We start from the raw sequence: 23940 nt of genomic DNA, 5'->3' as shown, positions 1-23940 counted from the left end.
GGTGAAAGACTCGTCAAAACAATCCCGTTTTATTTCAATGTCATAGTATACAACCCAAATTCAAAATAATAGAATACTTCCTACATTTTGGAAAAACGTTTATTCTAACCAAATATAAGTGCAAATTAGGCATTTAAATGACCGTGCCACCTTTCTTAGACCTTAAAGTGTGTATTTCATTTCAAATATACTCAATTAAAAATAATCTTAGAAAGAATAATCCAAAAGTTTATAGTTATGAAGATTTACATTGAGTCAAAAAATTAGAATATTCAAATTAAAGGGGGAAAAACACTTTCAAAATAAACAATATCAATACTAGAATGCGTCATTTTTTTGCTTGATTCAATGCTTTAATCCTTTCTCACACGGATTCTACCACCTCTTTCCATTAATCGTTTCTCTGACACTGCTCTTCAATGCGGCAACGAGCTCAATTTTGTTCGCGGGCACCAGGTCTTGAAAGTTTTTTTTTTTTTTTAGATTTGACGGTACCACAAATTCTTCATCGTATTGATATTGGTTGAGTTGCTTGATCAGTTTAATACCAAAATCCTCTTTGTGTTTAAAACCTCCGAGTTGATTTAGAGATGTGACACGGAGTAGAATCTTGCTGAAAGATAAAAGTGTCACTAAATGTGTAACTGCTGTGCCTCAGATGAAGAATCATGCAGTATTATTGATAAACAGCGGAAGTCAAGCATTGTTTCATTTTACGCGATATACATAACTTCCCAATTCCAGCAGTCATCATGCACTCACAAACCAAGAAGGATGTGTCAAAGTGGAGAGAACGTCTTACACAAGATTTCTCATACGCTTTTCTTTTTAAACGTCAAACCTGAACAACTTTTTTTGGTTACAAATATTTCAAAAAAAGATTCATCACTGAACATAATCCTTTTCCAACCTCGTTGCCCCTGTTTGAGCTTCTCTTTGCTCCAGGAGAGTCGTGCACGTTTCTACTTCATGTTTATCTTTGGTCTTACTTCGTAGATCCTCAATTAAAATCGCAGTTTATGAAACCGTGCCAGTGTAGTTGGCGTGGATAAGATAACAATACATTCTGTCCAACACTTATGGACATAAGAAGCATTTTTTCAACAATTATTTTGGACAAATTACTTTAATTTAGATTCATCTCTTACAGGTGTTACAATTTTTCTACTTAGTTTATTTCGGTTACGTTTTAGTTGGTCAGTCCTTCTATATTCCTTTAAAATCTTACATACCATAGATTATAAAAGGTTCATTTGAATTGAGTTGGATAGTTTTTTTCCAACTTTAAGAAATGATACAATATGTAACTTCGTTTTTTTCCTATTTATCAACTTAACGACCCATTTTGAACAGTAATTGACTTTTAAAAGAGTGTAAAATTATCCGAGCGCCAAGCTCCATACTTGTGACAAACTATAGGGTAACAGGTATGCAAATATTTTCGCTACTTTTTAAAATTCACATTGAATGAATAGATTATTCTATTTTTTTGACCCATATAAAAAATCTATCTATTTTTCCAATGTGTTAATGATCCATAAATTAATAAAATAATATCTGAAAAGTTGTTTAAATTGATTTACCCATTCATGAATAACGAGTTTTAGTCTTTTTATAATTTGCATGCGTTCATTTTTCCCGACTCAGGGACAAGTTTTGTTCGAACAGTTCTGATATTCTATTATTTTAAATTTGGGTAGTATACCATACCATGACCCTTCTAGAGAGCACCAATTTCTAGAATCCTCGACGGCATCGCAAGATAAAATCCTATCGTTAACCTGGTTTCGATTCATCAGCGAAATATTACAACTAAAATCTCGCATGTTAGTTAAACATTTACCCAATGCTAATTCAGTTTTATACCGACAGTGTCCTTGCTTTCCTATGACCTTCAGCTTACTGTAGTTAATAAATGCATATTTTGCACTTCCGTCGGTTCCATGTGGGAAGTTGGGAAATGAGAATCTATTATCGTAATCGCTTAGCTCTTGCTTCTGAGCGTCTATGGGCGGATCCATTGCTTCTAACAAGGCAGAGAGGAGACTACTTCTTAGCGTGAACTTCGCCACCCACATCCTTCAGGAAGTTATTACCCGATAGCAGCATTCAGGGTCACAGTGTGGGGGGTGACACTGGGTCATATCGCTACTGGAAGACACTAATTGAAGAAAATAAATAAATACAAGCAGACATTTTAAAAGAAGGAGACCAGGCTGTGTCATACTAACGTGACTGTAAACAATATGTAAAAAAAAATGTATTTTGAGAGACGAAATGGAAGCATAATCAGGTGTGCCCTAGAAGGGAAGGGTCATGGCACAAGTACCATTAAATTTTTAAGGGGATGTTTTGGGGATATTTTCTCTTTCTGGACGCGCCACCTCTTTGGAGGTGCTCCAGTATTTGAGTGGTGCGCCATCGCTCTTGGGGAGGGGGCACGACACGTCGCGCCGTTTCTATTGTTGATTTTCTAATAAATTCTTAGATAAAGGGGGGTGAGGTTCATAGTGAAAAGACAATAGTTAATAAAACCAAGAAATTGTCCGAAAAAATTCAAATTTTTTGTGTGAACTTTACTTTATCAATGGCACTTTTTCGCCCTTCCCAACATCGAAATTCAAAAAAAAAATTAGTGACCCTATTGTAGAGTTGTTAAAAATATCTTTACGCTCCCTACTATTTTTTTTTAAATAAAACAGATTAGGCTGTTACATTAACTGTTTCATCAAAAATGAAAATTCCTTTCAAATTCCTTGATACTAAACACAACACGTTCTAGGTGTGGTGTAGGTTGCCCCGCAGTACAACTTCCCCGTAATGTTAAGGGGCCGTAGCAAGGGCGCCCATATATGGGGGCAAGGAGGGGGCTTGAACTCCCCGCTTTGAAATTTGAACTTCCTTGCTTTGGCAATTTTTTCTTTGCAAAAATGTAAAAACATTTCTTCTCCAGCCATTAATGAATAAGTTATTAATTAAATATTTTAATGACTTTTTTATAAGTTAAATATTTTAATGACTCTAATCTGTCCTAAAATCGGTTTCCATGGAGAAAATTCCCTCCTAACCAATAGGGAAAATATCTGAGACCCCCTTCCAATTTTGCATATGGGCGCCCTTGGGGCGTAGTGATCCTACTATCACTAAAATATTTTAAGTAGTTACTAGTATTTCGTTTGGATTTTAAAAATTTATTGAGGATAAAAAACATTTGCTGGCACTAATTTGGACAAGATTGAACTTGCTCGAGTTCCGCCTTGTTTAATATTAGTTGCCATGCATGAGACCAAACGCGTGAAATCAATCCTTAACCCGACATGTTCTTTTAAACTTGGAGATTTATTACATTTAAACTGAAATCATTCCCGCAATAGTTCCGTAAAATTCTTTGTCAGTAATCTTCCATTTTTTTTTTAATTATGGATGGAATAAATTCTTACTCAAAATTCTCAGCCCAAGCACCGGCCAATGATGTACCAATAGATAAAGACTCAAATTCTGGAAGAAATGAGCTCAGAATGAAAGAAGTTGGAAATTATATATTGAAAGCTATAGGGCTTCATGGACAGGATGGATCATCAGTGCAAGAAATCAACAGCGTTTTAGCGTCTAAACATCAACTGAACGTCAAGGAACAGGCAAAGGATATCTCGATGTTCCTCAAGGATGCTGTCGAGTCTGGTGCTTTGTCCTTGACAAATGGCAAATACAAGATTGCTGAACGAGCCAGACGCAGACGTGGAAGCAGAAGACGGTCTGGAGGCAGACGAAGAACAAGATCCAGAAGGTCGGGAGGCAGGAAAAGATCTGCAACCAGAAGACGACGTTCTTCTGGCCGTCGCAAAACGTCTGGACGTCGTCGCTCTACCAGGAGAAGGCGATCAAGAAAGCATAAGCACACCCCTGGCGATGAGTGCGATATGTGACCAGTTTGACGTCTTTACGTACAAAACTTTTTTGGCGGGGAAAACAGATTTTTGAATGACCAAGCTAGCTCAGACTTTAGCTACTGAAGTATTATAAACTGTACGTTTCAGATTTGTTCCCAAAGCTTTAAATATTTGAAAACTATCTGGCTGTAATCGATAAATGTAAATAATAATTGATAAATCTAAATAAAAAGATCAATTAAATAAAAATGCGGTTCCTATGTTGAGTGTATTTTGGCATACTTTCGAATATTAAGTTTTTGGCGCGGTTTGTAAGTTTGGTATAATTTTGGTAACCAGTTAGAAAGTTTATATCTATAGGCAACCACAATTTTATTTGCAACCAAAATTTTATTTTCAAACAAAATATTTTGCTCATGTTACAGGGCAGTTTTTAGGACGTTGGAACATGGCGAATTGGCGCAATATTTTTGCCATTTTTTCTCCTCGTTCTCTTATTTTTACATTTCAATAGAACTTTTCGTGTCAATGTGTTTTTCTACTTAGGCAAATCATTTGATATTTTAACGACTTTACTCAATCATTTGGTAAATTTTGTTTTCATTTCAGTGTTGTTTGAATTTCGTTGCAACGAAATTCTTGTTACAACGAAAAAAATGACGATCCCTTCATTTTCGCTGTAACGGGATTTTACTGTATTATACACAGTTAAATCTAGTGTGGTGTTGGTTTAACTTTTTGATTTGCTTAAAGTTAATCATCAAATTTCAAATTTCAGCAAAATTCATTTTGGCAACATTTGACAAGCAGATAAGCACTTTATTTTGACTAGTTTGCCAAAACCATTTTGAAAACGCTCCAAGTGTTCCAAGTTATGATAACGCCTCCAACACTCTTAGTACTATTGCCAAAAAAATAATGAAAATCACCATACAGCGTTTATTTCAAAAATCCCCATTTCACTTCTGAAATTAAAAATTTTGCCGAATCAGGGAAGATTTCTTTACTGAGATTCTTGGAAAGGGAAGATTTCGATAATTGGAAAATTGGTTATCTTAATGTATTGTCAAATTTCGTCAAATTTTTGGCACAAGGCCTGATCGAGAAATGCTTTTCTTTTATACGTTTTCAAAAGTAGACTATTTGCATAGGATTATCATAAAGCAACAGGGTTACCAAAAAAAAATTTGACTTAAAATGTGTCGATAATTTCCCAATGGGATCTTTTCCAATATTTTAAAAGTTTTTTTTTTCTAAAACAACATGCTTAAAAACATAGGATCTAATCATTTTTTAAATAATTTGTTTAATTTTAATATTAAAAAAAAATACTTAAATCGGTGATCTTTCATTGTTTACATTTCTTGCCAATGACATCACAAATGATGAAATGCCATTCTGTGTTGCCATTCACAGTGCAAAATATTTAATTCGCATCTTTACTCACCTGTATTGGCAACGATATGGTTGATAGCAAGCGTAGAGCGCAATTTTAATACGCTTCTTGATTATCATAACGTGGAAACGCGGTACAAAGATGCGCCAAAAAGCATCATTTGTGACGTCATAAAAATCGGACATTTTAAAAAATTAATTAAAGAGTAATTGTTGGGAAAATGAAAGAATTTTCTGGGTCCATGTTATTTTTTATTTTTTTGTTTATTCTATCAATTTCAGTGACTAAAAGTACTACTTTTGACTGAAGGAAACAACCCCTTTATCGAAATATCCCCCTTGGTTACTTAGAATCTGTTTGCAGAACTCATTTAAAATACTAGTTTCATTTGTGAGACAGTAAGGAAGAAAAATAACTGAATGGAGTCGTATCCGAAATTTTTAAAGAACTTTTTTCTGAAAGAACATGTTTAAAAACATAGGATTTGACCATTTTTTAAACAATTTGACAAAGTTTTCTTTAAAAAAGAAATTTCAATCGGTGTGCAGATTAAGTTTCTTTTTTAATTTTCTGCACATGACATCATAAATGATGAAATGCAATTCACTGATGCCATTAGCGCAGAGCACAATATTTAATTCGATTCCTTACTCATGTGTACTGGCAACGATATTTTTGATAGCAAGCGTTGAGAGCAACATTTAATTCGCTTCTGAATTATCATAACCTGAAAACGCGGTAGACAGCAAGCGTTGAGAGCAACATTTAATTCGCTTCTGAATTATCATAACCTGGAAACGCGGTAGACAGCAAGCGTAAACATTCAGCTCGCCAGTGGAGTGCGTGGCAGAGTTCATCACTTGTGAGGTCATAAAAGAAAGATCACCGCCTTGTTTGAAAAATTCGACATTTTAAATAATTCATTAAAATTTAAACGTGTTGAAAATAAAATATTTTCCTCGCTCCATATTATTCTTTTTGCTCATTCTACCAACTTCTGTGACTAAAAGTAATACTTTTTTGACTGAAGGAAACAACCCAATTCTTTGAATGTCGTGTGACTCGCAGTTATGTTGCGGTATTCAGGGTCAAGGGATGCTCTTTACGGTTTTGAAAGAATAAACGAGTATTCAATTTAGGCGGTGTCCGAAGCATAAAACATTGTCCTTCACAAAGCTACAAGATTGATCATCGAGTTGCGTGATTGAAGGGATTTTCGCATTGCTGATCAACAGCTCATTGTTCGTTGTACGCACAGCCCAGACTATTAAGCAGAGTACACAATCAACAGTTTTGAAAAGCTACTCACGCCAAGCTCATATAACTCAGGCGTTTCTTTTCGTCTTTTAACTTAGTGAAAAAGTTACGAAGTATTAAAATCGAGAAATAAAAAACATTCAAATTTGGGTGTTCACTGGTGATGGTAGAGGCGGCTATTGGGACCGAATACCTTTTTTCAAAAACGAATTAAACCTGGAGAGCCAACATCCATAGCAGATTGATGCTGCTCCCTAGCAAATATCCTCACAAGTTTTTGAGCATCAGTCAAGCTTCGGTCTAGCATGCAAGCATGCAGAAAGAAAAATCTACCAAGTCAAGTAAATTTTGAGTTGAACGTTTTGAAGCTTATTGTGAGTAAATAATACAGTAGAGAACCAATTATCCGGGAAGTTCGGGACCATCGCTATCCCGGATATCTGAATTTCCCGCTTTTCTGGATCTGTAAAAAGAGCTATTGGCCGATTGTTTATAAAGCTTAAATTACTATAATAAATAATAACACACATTCGAATAAGAAGAAAACATTTCAGAAATGCTTATAAATATCGATATATTAAAAACTACTAGTGAGGGAAAAATGTAAGCACCAAAAGACATGAGACCCCTCACAATCAGTTTGGAAAAGGGGGAAAAATGAAAAAGAATAAAACAATCTAAAGGATATCGTTTAAAAAAATGATAAAGGTAAAAACAGTTCTATGAATAAGCGAAAATCACTCATTCCTCCCCCCCTTCCGATGTAAAATAAACACATTCTTAAACTAAAATGACTAAAAACTCTTTAAAAATGAAAAACAAATCGTTGAAATTTGAAGTATTTCGTCAAATAAACAAAACATACAATAATTACATTAACAGTAGCTTTAATAAATTATTTTCAAATAAAAAAATAACCGACTTCGAGAAACAAAAAGGAACTGAAAGGTAAAAAATAATGGATCATACTTACATATGATTTTTTACCCAAACGTATAAATCAAATTTATTTTACAATTCCTGTACAAAAATCAACTAAACTAAACACCCAATTATAAATTAAACACTGATTTTTATTACCGTACGATGAATTATTTTAATACCTAACTAATTATATACGATCTCTTAATTTTTAATAACCTTTTTAAGTCGGTTCCTCCTATAAACTATTACCTAACGTAACTGACAACCCACTAGAGTTTTGAATACTAATTTAACTAAACGCGAAATTGGTCTTGAAATCTAAAACTACTCAGTTACGTTAGGAGGCCTCGACTTCAAAAGGTTATTAAAAATTGAGAGATGTTACATACATGTACATGTTACAAAAGTAAATGTGAAGCTACTGTATTTATAAATATATTGGAATGACGATCAGATTGCGCAGCATAAATAATCATCGTCATTTTTTAAGTTTTAAATGTAACTTATTGTATCTACTGCAATGTTTGAATAATGCAGCTTTAAAGAAAAAAAAAAATGGGCAAAAATTCACCTCTTTATGTATGAAACGGTAGTATATAGTTTAAAAAGGTCGAAAACGGTTTAAAAGGTGTTTAAAAACGTCTAAAAAATCATATGCACAACACTTTTCCACAACGCGAAATTTCGACTTACGCGAGGAGTCTTGGAACGCATGCCTCGCTTAAGTCGGGATCCGATTGTATAAAGCAATAATACTAATGAATTTCATGTTTGCTGACAGAAAAGCCTTCATTCAAAATTCTCATTACGATTGCTTTTAATATTACTGTTTAAAGGCAGCCTTCTTTTGAAAAAATGCATAAACATTCACCTCGCCAATGGAGTAGCGCGCCGAATTACATAACTTGTGACGTCACGCCTTTTTTTTTTTCAAAATTGGTCATTTAAAAAAAAAAATAACTAAAAATGAAGCGTTGGGAAAATGAAAGTTTTTTCTCGCTCCATCTTTTTTTTTTTTGCTAATTTTATCGATTTCAGTGACTAAAAGTAGTATTTTTGACTGAAGGAAAAAATCCTATTCCGCCAAAATTGTTGTAGCTGAGATCTTTAGAGAAGCGTTTTAGTTGAAAAAGATTAACTTTTTGTAATGTTACGTCATTTCGCTGCAGTATTTGCGTGCTTAACATTCACACTTTAGCAATCTTTCAAAATTGAATTCACTGACCGTAACCAAACACGTAAGAAGACATTGCAAGCGAACTTTGCTTTTTTTTTCACGGAAGAGAAACATTTTATATAAATTTATGAACGAATTTGAATATTGTACGGAAGAAGTTGCAAAGTTTGTTTCGGACGAGTTTTTACTGAAATTATGTAAAAAAAAAACTTTAAGGCATCATAAACTTGTTTTCATGATACTGATATTATTAAGATTTAAGCCAGAGATTTTACATTTAACGCATTGAAAAAATAAAATTAAATATAAAAACATAAATTCGTTTAACCCCGTTATAATTTTGCAAAAGTAAAAAAATAATAATAATAAATAAATAAATAAATAAATTTAAAAAAATGCTACATTTACTATCAATTTTTTCATTTAAAATAAATTAAAAAAAAAGCATCGCATTTGAAAGAAAATTTTTTTCTTAAAAAAAATCAATATACATTTTTTGAAAAATATTTCTTTTCCTATGTTTAACTTTTGTGTGTTCTTTTATAAAAAAATTTCATTTTTATTCATAAAGGTTAAAACTTGTCTATGAAAACTTCGATTGTCATACGTGTTTTGCCTATAGAAAACTACAGACATTCCCTAAGGACCCTTAACCTTCAAAATTTTTGACTTTCTGGAAAAAATATATGTTATGCATATTTTAATTCTGAACAATTTGATACCTTATTTATTACCATACGCCAAAAACTTTTCAAGTTATTTTAAAAATGCGTAAACTTTCCCCATAGAGATTTATGTTAACAGCAGTTGTTTAAGCCTATTTTTCTCAGGTGCCGGTTTCTTCGGTTTTCTCGTTTTGCGCGCATAATATCTCAGAAAGTTTCTTATATATTTCCGTAAAACTTTTCATACTTGTTTGTCTGATTTATATTTATGACCTGAACCTAAATTTGTTTAATTTTTTAAAAATTATTTATTAATTTTTTGAAATTTTACAAGTCATAATAAAAAATTTCCAAAATTTTGGGCAAAAATATATATATTTTTTAATATTACCTTTCATTTTTAGTTAAAATTTAGGTTCAGATCATAAATATATACTAGACAAACATGTATAAAAAGTTTTACGGAAATATATAAGAAACTTTCTGAGATATCATGCGCGCAAAACGAGAAAACCGAAGAAACCGGTACCTGAGAAAAAGAGGCTTAAACAGCTGCTATTAACATAAATCTCTATGGGGAAAGTTTACGCATTTTTAAAATAACTTGAAAAGTTTTTGGCGTATGGTAATAAATAAGGTATCAAATTGTTCAGAATCAAAATATGCATAACATATATTTTTTCCAGAAAGTCGAAAATTTTGAAGTTTAAGGGTCCTTAGACCCCTTAACGATAAAAATAAACTAAAGAAAACATCAAATTAAAAAGACTATATGGGGTTAAGATAAGTTAAAGATGATAAATTTTCCTAACGCATGGAGCAAAAAATGTTTTCAAAAAAATGTAGTGACTAAATTGGCAACCGCATTTAATATTTCATGTAAAAATGCATTTTAATATCAAGATTATTTCTAAAGATAGTCCGATAGATATAGAAAGATATAAATTACACTAGATTTGAAATATCTTCTGAAGGGAGTAAAATGTTGACAGGTTGGCGTAGGATTTAAAAAAAAAAAAAAAAAAAAAAAAAAAAAAAACATATTTCCAAGTTAAGTTTTTTTAAATTTATTGAAAAGTTCTTCGGATAATTCATTCACATAAGTTTCTTTTGACTTATTTCTATGTAAATATATTTATTTTTGTTGATTGATCAAAGAGTTACTATTTATTTAAAGCACTTCATTCATAATTCCTTGACAAGTCTTATTTCTAATATGATAATTCAGCAAGCCCTTATTAATTCGGACTCTAATAAACCGGACTTCGCTTCTTCCAGAGAACCATTTACATGTAGATACTATGTAAATAAAAGGTGAGTTAGCAAAAATGTATTTTTGTAGGCCTAGTACACACTAGTTATGTTCATACTGCACTTAATTTTCTCTTATGCAGTTTTGTATTTCACTCACTTAATTTCAAAATACAATTTTTGCTGTGGTCAGTAGTTTGTTCATGTACCTTGGCTCAATTTATTGGTTATATTGTTTAATCCGTACTTTCATTAATTCATGCTTGGGTCTCCTATTAGTCAGGATTAATGAGGTTCTATTGCATAACGTTGCAGCCCATAAAGCTTTCATGAAACTATTTTCATCGTCAATCTTTGTTTCAGGTCTTTTAAAATTAATGAAGATTTTATGTTACTTTTGCAAGATGTCTCGTCTGCAGAAATTAATCATGTATGATTGAATTTCAAAATACTATGAAATAAACAGTTATTCCTTTTATTCATTTCAGGTGGAAACTCGCGTGCAGAGGCAGCTTGTTTTGGAAGATGGACGCGTGGTGGCGGATTCTGGCCCTCAAGTCACGACAAAGACGAAAGAAGATACTCGCGTGGAAGAGTCTGAAAACACAGAAGTGAGTAAACATCCAGACGAAAACAAAGAGAGTGAAAAATGTAGAAAATGTTTAAAACAGCTCAAGATAGATACCATGTGATATAAAAGCACCGACTAGACCCCATATTTCTAAACGGCCCCATTTTTTAAAAACTTTATACATAGCATTAAAACGATATGAACAATACAGTATTTAAAAATAAATAATAGCCGATGAGGAAGTAACCCGCGTGTTTCAACAATGAAACTCGCACCACGGTATGATAATTTGATAATATGTTTTGGTCATTCGCAACTCCAGAGCTCGAATAAGCTACCTTGTGATGATTAATGATACTGAAGAAAAGGGTAAAACATTCCATTCCACGTGTTTCCTTTGGGGAAAATTACAGGCTTCAGACAGTTAATGATGTAATGTAATTTCAGAAGATTCGAAAAGAGATCTTCCCTCAAACACGAGGAAAAAATACTGTCATTCACTAAGCGTCAAAGCAAGTTATAGATTACGACATTTGTTTCTTTTACCTTTTTCATCCGCCATTAGACAATGGCTGCAGCGCCCCCTATAGTTTATTGGAGTTGCGAATATTTAACATACAGGGAAATGCTTTATCGTGACAAGGCTGAACTCGATGCGGGAACTTAACTGTTTCACTGGTAAGATTGTCATCCTCATCCTCAAATAAATAATAGCCGATGATAAAGTAACCCGCGTGTTTCAACAATGAAGCTCGCGCCACTGCATGACAATTTGATAATTCGCAACTCCAACGAACTATAGGGGGCACTGCAGTCACTGACTAATGGCGAACGAAAAAACTAAAACAAACGCATGTGGTAACGAAGAAAATGGTAATAAGTCTAGTAAATTTTGTTCGTATGCATGATTTTTTCGCTTTATTCTTTTTAAATTAATTTTCAAAGTCTTGTGGATATTCTGGCCCACGTAGAAAGAAATGAGAATTCAATAAGCATTACTAAACGTCAAAGATTAATGCAAACTACGTAGTTCGTAGTTCTAAGCAGCTATTTCCACGATGTTGAATTCGATATTTATCAATTCTTGATAAAACTAAATAATAATTGTGGCCTGACAAGAATAACAATTAATGCTAGAAAATTCAATATGACATTACAAATTATTATCGAAAGAAGATGATACTTTTTTGCCTTGCTTGGCTAGCGCTTATTGTTTTGCATTTGTAGCCGAGTTATTTCTCTCGAATTCCCGAATCGGTTAATTTAAAATTTTTCTGTTTCGATTTTTCTAATTTCTGAGACACGATTTAAATGTCTCATGTTATGCGAATCATCAACAAAATTCTCACGGATATATGGTGGTAGTTTTCTTTTCAGTTGATTGATCATTATTTCTTTTTACTTATCGAATTCTGTAATCTTACTACCATTTTATTCCACTCATGATAAAAATTAAAAATGGTTTAACTAAAAACGCGAAATCTCGCCAAGGATACTTTGCTCGCACAATACTAAAACTGTAACCCTAAACAAATTTGGCGAAACCTTTCAGCTGAGAATAAAAGCAACAAAATAAATTCTTTCTCGGTTAAACATTTTTCATTTCGTTCTACGATAATATATTCACGAAAAAATTTTGCATACTGTCTATTCCAACTAAATGCTGCTGTAAAATATGGTTTGTTAAATTAATTTAAGATTAAAAAAACCCCATATTCTCACAAATTCACACAAAACAATAAAATTTTTACCTGGTATAACGTTATCCAAGTTTGTTAATCCAGAGTTTTCTGGTGTTAACGTGCTTTCACCATTTCTCAATCAAATCACTTTTTAGAGGGAAATAATGAAAACTAACATTATTTTGAGGAGCTCGAACACTTTCTGTTGATGAAAGCAATCCAAGACACATCATTAATAAATACTCAGAACAAACTGCCTATGTTTAAATCAACAGACTTACGTGAAACGCAATGTGGCAATGTTTCAGTTTTTCCGGCAGTTTTGTAAATCACCGCAAGATAGCGTATTCGAGCGCTGGAGTTGCGAATATGTTTTGGTAATGTTTGACATGCATGGAAAAGCTTTATTGTGACAAGGCTGAACTTGATCCGGCGACTTAACAGTTTTACTGGTAAGACTCATTTTAGGAAAACGAAGGAACCAAAGCAATTCGCAACTCCAATAAACATTAGGGGGCGCTGCAGCCACTGTCTAATGGCGAATGAATCAGGTAAAACAAACAAATGCTGTAACTTATAACTTGGTTGAAGATTATTGAATGAAAGTAATTTATCATAGTTTTTGTAGGAAGCTTTCTTTTCTATTGTTCTGAAATTGCATTACACTAAAAACTATCTGAAGCCTGTAATTTACCCCAAAGAAAACACGTGGAATGAAATGTTTTACCTTTTTCGGTTGTATGGTAAATCACAGCAAGATAGCGTATTCGAGCTCTGGAGATGCGAATTGACGCTATCTACTGGAGTTTAGGGTTAATCCACTGGTGTTTGGGTTAAAATTTCAACTATCAAAATATCACCAAACAGGCAATTTCTTCGTTTAAATGTAGAAACAATTTTCACCCGTCATACCATGACGGGTGACTTTCTAATTCAAAAAAATAATAAAGTTAATGATTAATGAATTGGGAAAAATACTTCCATATAAGAGAATTTTATTCATTCTGCCAGTAGCGGATTTACCATGGCACAAATGCGAGGATCCCTCATGACCGTAGGGGCTCCGAAGGACATTCAGAAATGCACATGATAAATAATTTACAAGTTCTGTGATAGATAAAAGGGCCCCAAAATCGGTAGACGGGACACTGCATTCTGCCATAACCTTCAAAGGTCTCTAACTTGATGAAGGCCTTGGGCCTCCCTTTTAGTTAGTGCAAATATGGTTCAAAGTGATAATTAAAAAAAAGGATAAAATAACATTGTTTTTAGTTGATTACTATCATACCTCCGATAATTTATTGTTTGGAATCTTAATAAAAAGTAAACAACCACACACAAAATGGCACTTAGTGAAGCTGGATACTTGGGCGTGGTTCTGTTAGTTTTCTTAGAAAAAAAAAAAGCTTTGTTGTGTCAACTCCACCCGAAAGAAAACATTGTTGCAAATTGCCCAGGAAAAGCAAGAAGACCTTGTGGAAGGTCGAAATAGAGTTCATTACTCAACAGTACAGTTATTGAGGAACAATAACAGTAAATTAACATTATAAATTATTTATAACACTGTTAAACAATAATTACCGTTTGAATGTAAAGCTAATATTTTGCTCAGATACGCTCATTGGTACATAAAAATAATGGTGAAAATGTTTATTTGGTTCTTTTTTTTATTTGAATGGACAATATGTACGTATGAACAAAGACAATTAAGGATTTGTTTTGCTCCAATTTTATTTATTTTGTTTTTTATTTTACGTCATCCTGCGCCGAAATGGTAAGTTTCTTGTACCAGTCTCAGCCAAAAGTTAGTCTTTGCCAGTAAGTTTCCTGCTTCGGCCGGATCCAACCTGGTGATTTCTTTGCTCCAGCCTGCTCAAAAACCATAATTCTTCGGCTCTAAAACATTATTTCAGCTGCTCCTAAATGTTATACATCGTGTCCCACCCCTGAGTAGAAACTGACGCTAAAATTGAGATCATCATTTTTAACCGACTTCAAAAAAGGAGGTTATGATTTCGTATTGCGGCTTTTTATGTGTGTTTTCGAATTATTCCAACACTACTGGACCGATTTGAATTTTTTTTTTTTGTTTGGAATGTTATACTTTCCAGATGGTCCCATTGTAATTTGGTCTGGAGCTGATAAGGGGTCCCGGAGAAATCCAAGAAACTTTAAATTTCATACGTCATGTCACGTGGTGTTGCTGTGATCGGTGTATCTTCACACCTAGGTTTTGTCTTTCTCTTGAACGATCTTTACTTCTCGCGGCACATGGATGATTGATTTTCGCAACGCTGCGCCGCCTGTTAATTTTTTATTTTCGGTGTTACTAACGTATTTATTACTGCGTAGCAAAGCAGTAAATTAAATATATTTTGCTACTTTAATAGTTGAATCAATTACCTTAATATTTTATTTATTAATAAAAACTTTCTTTAGGCACTAAAATATAAAGTTCTTTATTTAATATTCTAGTTAAAAAATATATTTAGTGTTCAATTGAGGGAGAATTGTACACAGAATCATTATAGGAAAATATAATATAGGAAAATATAAAGTTCTTTATTTAATATTCCAGTTTAAAAATATATTGTTACGGATTCGGTGCGACTTCCACTTTCTTGAAATGAAGACACAGTTCTTGATAAAAGCACAGGAAATTTATTTACACTATGTACAGGAAAGATCGTCAACAACTGCAAAATTATTCATCAGCAATTAAGCAATTATCACGCAACACCGTAAACTCAACGTTTACACACGTATTTACTTCCAAATACGAAAACAACACAGCGAAATGCCTCGCTATAAACAGAGCTAATACACACACTCAGTTCGAAATCTGAATCGAAACTAACTGTTTATCCATCGCTAACGGCTTAAATACACCGAAAAGAAATTTCTCAAATATTCCACACGCTTCTGTAAAGTAGTAGACCGTTATCAATGAAAAGAAAGAAAATAGGGGTCGTATATTTTAGCCGAATGAAAAAGGGGTTGTATATTCATTACGGGAAACTATTTACAGGTTACGTTCCTACAATAATTACTATTTACAGAATTTGTAACATTGCCCCCTTCCTAAGGACTGCACGTCCCGGGCAGTACAATCCCCAGAAAGGGTGCCAAACTTCTATCACAAGTTTACAAATATACACATTAATTAATAACTAACAGATACAGAAAACACAATAATAACAAGAAATATTACTAAACATTAAAAGCAAAAATTATCTACAACTTTTATGTTATCAACCATGGTTGTTTACGTAATACTCATGAACTATGGCCATAGTATGGGGCTAACCGATCATAATGTACAACCCTAGGTTTTGCATTAGGTGATTTTTGGATCCTCACTACGACGTCATTTAGTCGGTTAACGACTTTGTAGGGTCCATCCCAATGCGACTGCAATTTGGGTGAAAGACCTTTCCGTCGGATGGGATTCCATAACCAAACCTTGTCGCCTTCGTTGAATTCATGTCCAGTAGACCTTGTGTCGTATCTGGTCTTCATCTTCTCCGCCGCGATGTTGATTCGCTCTCGTGCGAAGTTATGAACGTCTTCCAACCGGGCCTGGAGATCCTGGATGTACTCCTCAGGCGATGAAGGCGCATCCGGAGGACGACCGAAGACGAGATCACAAGGTAGCCGAAGCTCTCGTCCGAAGAGCATCTGAGATGGGGCAAATCCGGTAGTCTCGTGGACAGCACTGCGGTAGGCCAGCAGGAACAAAGGTAGCTTCTTGTCCCAATCCTGTTGATTTCTGGATACCATAAGTGAGAGATTATTCGGGATGGTGCGGTTAAATCTCTCCACCATGCCGTCCGATTGTGGGTGTAGTGGTGTTGTCCTAGTTTTCTCAAATTCTCGGAATTGAGAAAACTAGGACAACACCACTACACCCACAATCGGACGGCATGGTGGAGAGATTTAACCGCACCATCCCGAATAATCTCTCACTTATGGTATCCAGAAATCAACAGGATTGGGACAAGAAGCTACCTTTGTTCCTGCTGGCCTACCGCAGTGCTGTCCACGAGACTACCGGATTTGCCCCATCTCAGATGCTCTTCGGACGAGAGCTTCGGCTACCTTGTGATCTCGTCTTCGGTCGTCCTCCGGATGCGCCTTCATCGCCTGAGGAGTACATCCAGGATCTCCAGGCCCGATTGGAAGACGTTCATAACTTCGCACGAGAGCGAATCAACATCGCGGCGGAGAAGATGAAGACCAGATACGACACAAGGTCTACTGGACATGAATTCAACGAAGGCGACAAGGTTTGGTTATGGAATCCCATCCGACGGAAAGGTCTTTCACCCAAATTGCAGTCGCATTGGGATGGACCCTACAAAGTCGTTAACCGACTAAATGACGTCGTAGTGAGGATCCAAAAATCACCTAATGCAAAACCTAGGGTTGTACATTATGATCGGTTAGCCCCATACTATGGCCATAGTTCATGAGTATTACGTAAACAACCATGGTTGATAACATAAAAGTTGCAGATAATTTTTGCTTTTAATGTTTAGTAATATTTCTTGTTATTATTGTGTTTTCTGTATCTGTTAGTTATTAATTAATGTGTATATTTGTAAACTTGTGATAGAAGTTTGGCACCCTTTCTGGGGATTGTACTGCCCGGGACGTGCAGTCCTTAGGAAGGGGGCAATGTTACAAATTCTGTAAATAGTAATTATTGTAGGAACGTAACCTGTAAATAGTTTCCCGTAATGAATATACAACCCCTTTTTCATTCGGCTAAAATATACGACCCCTATTTTCTTTCTTTAAATGAGGTAAATTTCTTGTCTTCTTCTTCCAACTTATTTTCCACATTGGCGATACGCTCTTCCACAGTATCAAATTTTTCTTCCAGAGCATCAACTTTATCTCCCATGGCGGTTAGTTGATTCTCCATCATGGTTTTCATCGACGTTAGGTCACTTTTTATTTCATTTTGACTTGTAGTAATTTTAGCAGTTAAATCACTATTTAACTGTTCTTGGTTAGTCGCCAATTCATTTTTTAATTGTTCTTGGTTAGTCGCCAATTCATTTTTTAATTGTTCTTGGTTAGTCGCCAATTCATTTTTTAATTGTTCTTGGTTAGTCGTCATACCATTTTTCACAGAGTTGATTGCGTCAAGAAGTTGTTTTAATTGTTCATCCATTGCGCGAGTAATCACCATAAAAATAAAGTCCAAATTCAAAAAGTCTTTATGAAAAAAAATGTCCAAAGTCAGACTTACTCCAAGAAAGTCCAGAAGAAGCCCCACGTTGGGCGCCAAATTGTTACGGATTCGGTACGACTTCCACTTTCTTGAAATGAAGACACAGTTCTTGATAAAAGCACAGGAAATTTATTTACACTATGTACAGGAAAGATCGTCAACAACTGCAAAATTATTCATCAGCAATTAAGCAATTATCACGCAGCACCGTAAACTCAACGTTTACACACGTATTTACTTCCAAATACGAAAACAACACAGCGAAATGCCTCGCTATAAACAGAGCTAATACACACACTCAGTTCGAAATCTGAATCGAAACTAACTGTTTATCCATCGCTAACGGCTTAAATACACCGAAAAGAAATTTCTCAAATATTCCACACGCTTCTGTAAAGTAGTAGACCGTTATCAATGAAAAGAAAGAAAATAGGGGTCGTATATTTTAGCCGAATGAAAAAGGGGTTGTATATTCATTACGGGAAACTATTTACAGGTTACGTTCCTACAATAATTACTATTTACAAAATTTGTAACAATATTTAGTGTTCAATTGAGGGAGAATTGAATACAGAACACCCCTCCCCCACGATTTAATTTATATTCTTTAATAATATACATTATAACTGTGTATGATTTCTGAAGTTTGATCAATATTCTAGATTTACTATTTTACGATGACGCCAGTTCAATTTGAAATTAGGGTTATATTAATTAGCAGGCTTCAAAAAAGGAGGTGGTTCTGAACTCGGATTTGTTTTTCTTTTGTACAATGTTCCATAAATACTCGAAGACACCTGTACCCGGGGCGTGCACAGGGAGAGGGGGACACCTGTTGGCCCGGGCACGAGCCTGAAGGGGGCCCAATATTTTTATAATTAAGGGTGAAATATAGGGGTAAACAATATGGAGAGGGGCCCGGCAAAGTCATTTGTGATGGGCTCCAAAATTTCTGTGCACGCCCCTGCCTGTACCGATAAGAAAAATTCTTTTTTTCTTTGAAACGGTATACTTCCTCGGCGGTCTAATGGTAATCAAGTTCAGGTTTGATGAAATTGAAAGAACTCTTCAAATATCATACTCACATTTAAATCGATTTGTACTTGAAAATTTGTATATCGTCTCACTTAGTGAACCGGTTTTTATGCTTTTTTTTTTGTTTAGTGGTGGTTTTGTTTAGGGGTGGTATACTTAGGTTCCAAATCCTATAAACTCCTATAAACAACTACATACCGTAACTGACAACCCACCGAATCCTGAATTAAACACTAATTTAACTATACGGGAAATTAGTCTTTAAAACTAAACCTACTCAGTTACGTTAGGTAGTAGTTTATAGGAGGCCCCGACTTCAAAAGGTTATTAAAAATTAAGAGATCGTATATAATTAGTTAGGTATTTAAAATAACTCATCGTATAGTTATTTAAATTAGTGTTTATTTTATAATTCGGCGTTTAGTTGATTTTTGTACTGGAATTGTAAAATAAATTTCATTTCTATGTTTGGGTAGGAAAAAGAATGTAAGTGTAATTAGTTATTTTTTGCTTTTTAGTTAATGGGTATTTTTTGAAGGCGGTTTCTTTTTTTCATTTAAAAGTAATTTATTAAGCTATGACGCTTAGTAATTCAGCGTTATTTTGAACGGATATCAGCTCGTTTTAGTGACCAACTGACGTAATGCCTCAAAATAGACCCCTTATTTATAGCAGCTCTATATTGACGTAACAAAGTATGTCTCATTACAAGCGGTGTCATTCTAACGAATTCTATTATGTATCCAATTGTAACCAAACATCAAAAATATATACAGCTAATTCTTCCAATCCCTGTTACTTTGCATAGCATAATTTCATTTGTATCTAACTTATCATCAATATTACACTTTCATTCTCATTGTGTCAAACTTATTGCGTGAGTATTGTGTGTGTATTCTTTCAAAAAAAGGATTTTTTTCATAGCCGTTAGGCATATATTGAACGTGTTAAAAGACAGCTAGAGTTTTTTTTTTCTGGTTGCATTTTTTCCCAACTGAATTTGCTGGGAGATACAATGGAAAATCGAAGAGCTGTCATAATTAAATCATCTTTTGTCACGACAAATTACTTTCCCCGCTATTGTTCAGCTCAAAGGCGGTCCAAATTGCAAATTGATACTTCATCAACAGATGAAAGGAAACGAGTTTCAGTACAAATCAAAACCAGGAACTGATTATGTCCTATGCACATTGCACATACTCTGAGCGTCGTCATTTAGGGGGACAAACTTTGTTTCTAATCACTGCTGTAAAAGTCATTTTTCTGTGAATTTCTCGGCATTTTAATCTGGTTCAAAGTGTTAATGTGGGGAAAATTACGTTAACACTTTGAACAACATCAGGAACATAGAACCTAGTCTTTTTTTTTTTTTTGGCCATTTGTGCCCTTTTCGAGTTTTCTAGGAACCTTACAAGTTGGTGGAAGCTTATCAAAGCCAAATTTAGCTTCATGCCGCCCCTAGGTAAATTTGAAATCTTCCGCCTCCTCTCCCACCCCCTAAAAAAATCAAAAATTCCTTGATTCAAAAAAAAAAGTTTGTCCGAAATTTAAACAGTCAAGCTTATGAAGAAATGATGACGCTTTACATTCAGGGGTACCCCGTTGGGAGGTCACTGTGACCTCCCAAATATTCCTTATCTGGCAAACTCTGCTGACGAGTCGGTAAATTTAGAGATAACATAGCAACATTGAGACTCTTCTTCTTTTTAAAAAATTCTAAAATTGTTTTTTAATGACGCCTAATGCTCCTTCACTTTAGCGGTTGTGTATGTATGATAAGCGTGCATGCTCATATTTTAAACTTTAGTATGGCACTAAAAATGTAAGTAAAACTCCAAATTGAGGCAGTGAGAAGCAAAGGGATGTAAGTGGACATTTTCAAATTTTGAGTAAAACGTGTATAAAGATTACGTCCTAGGTAAGCTTTCATTATTTTTTTTTTCTAAATCCTGCTGTACAGCAGCACCTACCAGGGCTACTAGTACTATCTTTTGCCCCAAGACAGAGTCGAGGTTCACCTACCATTTGTACTTGTTATCTCCAAACTTTTAATTTTGCCACTTGCATCCCGTTGCTTCTCACTACCTCAATTTAAGTGCGACTTCTGGTCAAAAGCAATGACACCTGCTTTTCGTCAATCGACACCCGCTTTTCGTCTTCACACTTATTGTTTTACATTAATCTATTTCCGTGCTTGAAAAATATTTCATTTTCATACGATGTGTGAAAAGAAACATTATCAAATAACAAGAAACATATGTCACATAGAAAGTGAAAGAATGCTAACATTTCACTTTCAAGAGTAATAATTTAAAATCATTTATGGTTAATGAAAATATTGCCGCCTCTGAAAATTTGCCGCCCTAGGCAGCTGCTTACTTTGCCTATTGAGAAATTTAGCCCTAAAGCTTATATGTGTTCAACTAACATTTACATGTTCAATAGGTGTACTTGTAGGCTGGGGCGCCCCGATTGGAGGTCACGGGAGATCACTTTTACCAGCAATAATTGTTTTATTTGGCGAAATTTGGAGCTCTATGTGACAAAATTTTCATCATTCGTTGATATTTGAAGCTCTATTTGGCAAAAATATCATCATTTTGCGAAATTTGGAATTCCATTCGGCAAATTGAGAATTTCCGCCCACCCAAAAATTTAAGTTCTAAACGCCCCTGCTTGAAGGTACGGTACATTAGTGTTATTTTTAGGTTTGTGTGTAAAAAAAGGAACATTTACTGTAGGTTTTTAGCCCGTCAAGTGAAAAAGAGGAGAATGAATACGGGACAGTTATCTTTGAGATTTCGCTCGTGCTGCTTTTTGCCCAACTGCCGAGTTCAGTGTTGCCTTTTAATGCAAAAATGATCCGAACTTTTTCTCAACTGACAGCTTTCATGAGCTCAGAATGCAATCCAACAGAGAATCAATGGCTCGTGAAATCGCACAGATGTAGTTGCAGCACAAACAGTACTTTGCAATGGATACCGGCCCACGTAGACACCTTCGGTAATAAAGGGGCTGGTAATGTACCGAAAGAGGCCCGAAATTCCATACAACTTTCCAATAGCATAACCCCGGCTGCAGAATTTTCATTAGCAATCTGCGGTGCTGATTGAAAATCCAAAAATGTACTGCGGGATAATCTGACATTAAGTTAATTGTAAAATCTAAATTGCCTCCGAGAAATAATTAAAAATAAGAGGCTAAATTTAAAAAGCACAAGTACATGCTCGATGTAGATTACATCCCAGAAAATACGCAACACATTTTCATTCCCCGAAATTCAAGATATTTTTTCTCTAAAAAAGTGTTTAGGCTTTTTTTTTCTTAACCAACTAAGAAATAGTCTGAAAACTTTCTCAAGAATCTACGTCAAAAAGGCATCTTAACAAAGTATCAAGAAACTCAAATCAATGCATAAGTTTTCTTGATAAGACACCCACGTCCATAAAATCAAGAGTTAAAATTGTTGCAAAGAGCAGTCCATTCGCAAACCATGTGTAACCACTATCTTTGTGTTTCAGCACAAGACAACGGGAGATGATGCCCCAGGTGATGGATACGTGATGATTCCTGGTTCAGCGAAGGTGATAAGGGAGAAGACGGAGAGCAACCAGACTATGACAGAGACCAGAGAAGAGAACAAGCAAATGCACGACGAACACATCCGAGATCTGTCGGGGGAGGTGAGTGTTGCACAATGCTGTTAATTTCTGATTTCCTAACTATACAATACTGTTGGTGTGGCGGTATACAAGTTTTGGTGAGCACTTTGATAACTCGAGAGCGCACCTATGGGAAGTCACGGGAGGCTACAGTGGCCTCCTCAAAATTTCCTTATCCTTATATGAATAGATTTTAGCGATGTGTTGTTCATGAACGAACGGGTTTCAGTGACCAACTCCAAAAACTGAAGTGTGCAATACGATGTTTTAAAAAACTTTGTTGAGTCAACTTTTCTTCTAATAATCCGAATTTATTCGAGCAGCTGCTTCACAACGCTGTTGAAACTGAGCAGAGTAGACCCTCAACTTGTTTATTTGTGTGTGCAGCAAACGTTCGGCAATGTTCCGATTAGTTGAATCAACTGAAAAGTTGATTACACTCATCGGGATGAGAATAGTAGCCGTACATGTGCCTGGCGGGGCACACCAGGCACAGTTGATTGTCGTGTAAAGGATGACAGGCGATTTCTTCACTTTTTTTACCTGGTTAAACTTCCTAATAACCGCCTGTTCGAAAGTTGACTTAATTAAGTTGTCTCGTATGAAGAAGGCCTTAAGAAGTTTGAAATTGAAGTGCCTTGCTTTAATATTGCTATATTTTATTTCTCTCTGTTTATATTTGCCTTAGCCAGTGGTGTCGCTAAGGGGGTGGGGCGGAGGAGTCGGTCCACGCCAGGTGTCACCATCTGGGGGGAGGGGGATGACACATATGTATGAAAAATATAAATACTTTAATTCAAAACATTTCCCCCAATATTTTAAGTAACCTCGAACCTATTCAAGCCCTAACATTCTCTAGAGAGACTTAAGATAGCCTAGAATGCCTTTTAAGATTATAAATTGGAAAAACTTCCCGGAGTGAGCCCTCGAACCTCTACTCCCCGCAGCATCACCAAAGTTCGTCTAAAGCTGCGTCTTAAGAGCTTCAATTTCGAAAAATTTCCGGCGGACTTACCCCGAACCTCCCTTTTCTAACATTCTTGGAGACTGTATGAATTTCATGTTTTCTGGAAAACATTAAAAACATTTTTTTTTCTCTTTTCCGATTGTAGGGAAGGGAGGGGGAAGACAGCACAAGTTAACGTCCGGGTGTCACCCATGCTAGGTACGCCACTGTCCTTAGCACCATAA

At 35.0% G+C, this 23940-nt stretch overlaps 1 protein-coding gene across 1 annotated transcript in view; it reads left to right on the top strand.

Moving 5' to 3' along the window:
• The window catches only part of LOC129219997 (serine/arginine repetitive matrix protein 4-like), an 85838-nt gene that overhangs the window by 34652 nt on the left and 27246 nt on the right, over positions 1 to 23940 (top strand). The window contains exons 4-5 of the mRNA XM_054854322.1: positions 11049 to 11171; positions 22609 to 22770. Of these exons, the coding sequence (XP_054710297.1) occupies positions 11049 to 11171; positions 22609 to 22770 (285 nt within the window). The remainder of the gene's footprint in view (positions 1 to 11048; positions 11172 to 22608; positions 22771 to 23940) is intronic.

This window comes from Uloborus diversus, chromosome 4 (assembly GCF_026930045.1).
Source record: "Uloborus diversus isolate 005 chromosome 4, Udiv.v.3.1, whole genome shotgun sequence".
Lineage (NCBI taxonomy): Eukaryota > Metazoa > Arthropoda > Arachnida > Araneae > Uloboridae > Uloborus > Uloborus diversus.
Note: the sequence above shows the minus strand (reverse complement) of the source record. Positions and strands in the feature narration are given on the sequence as shown.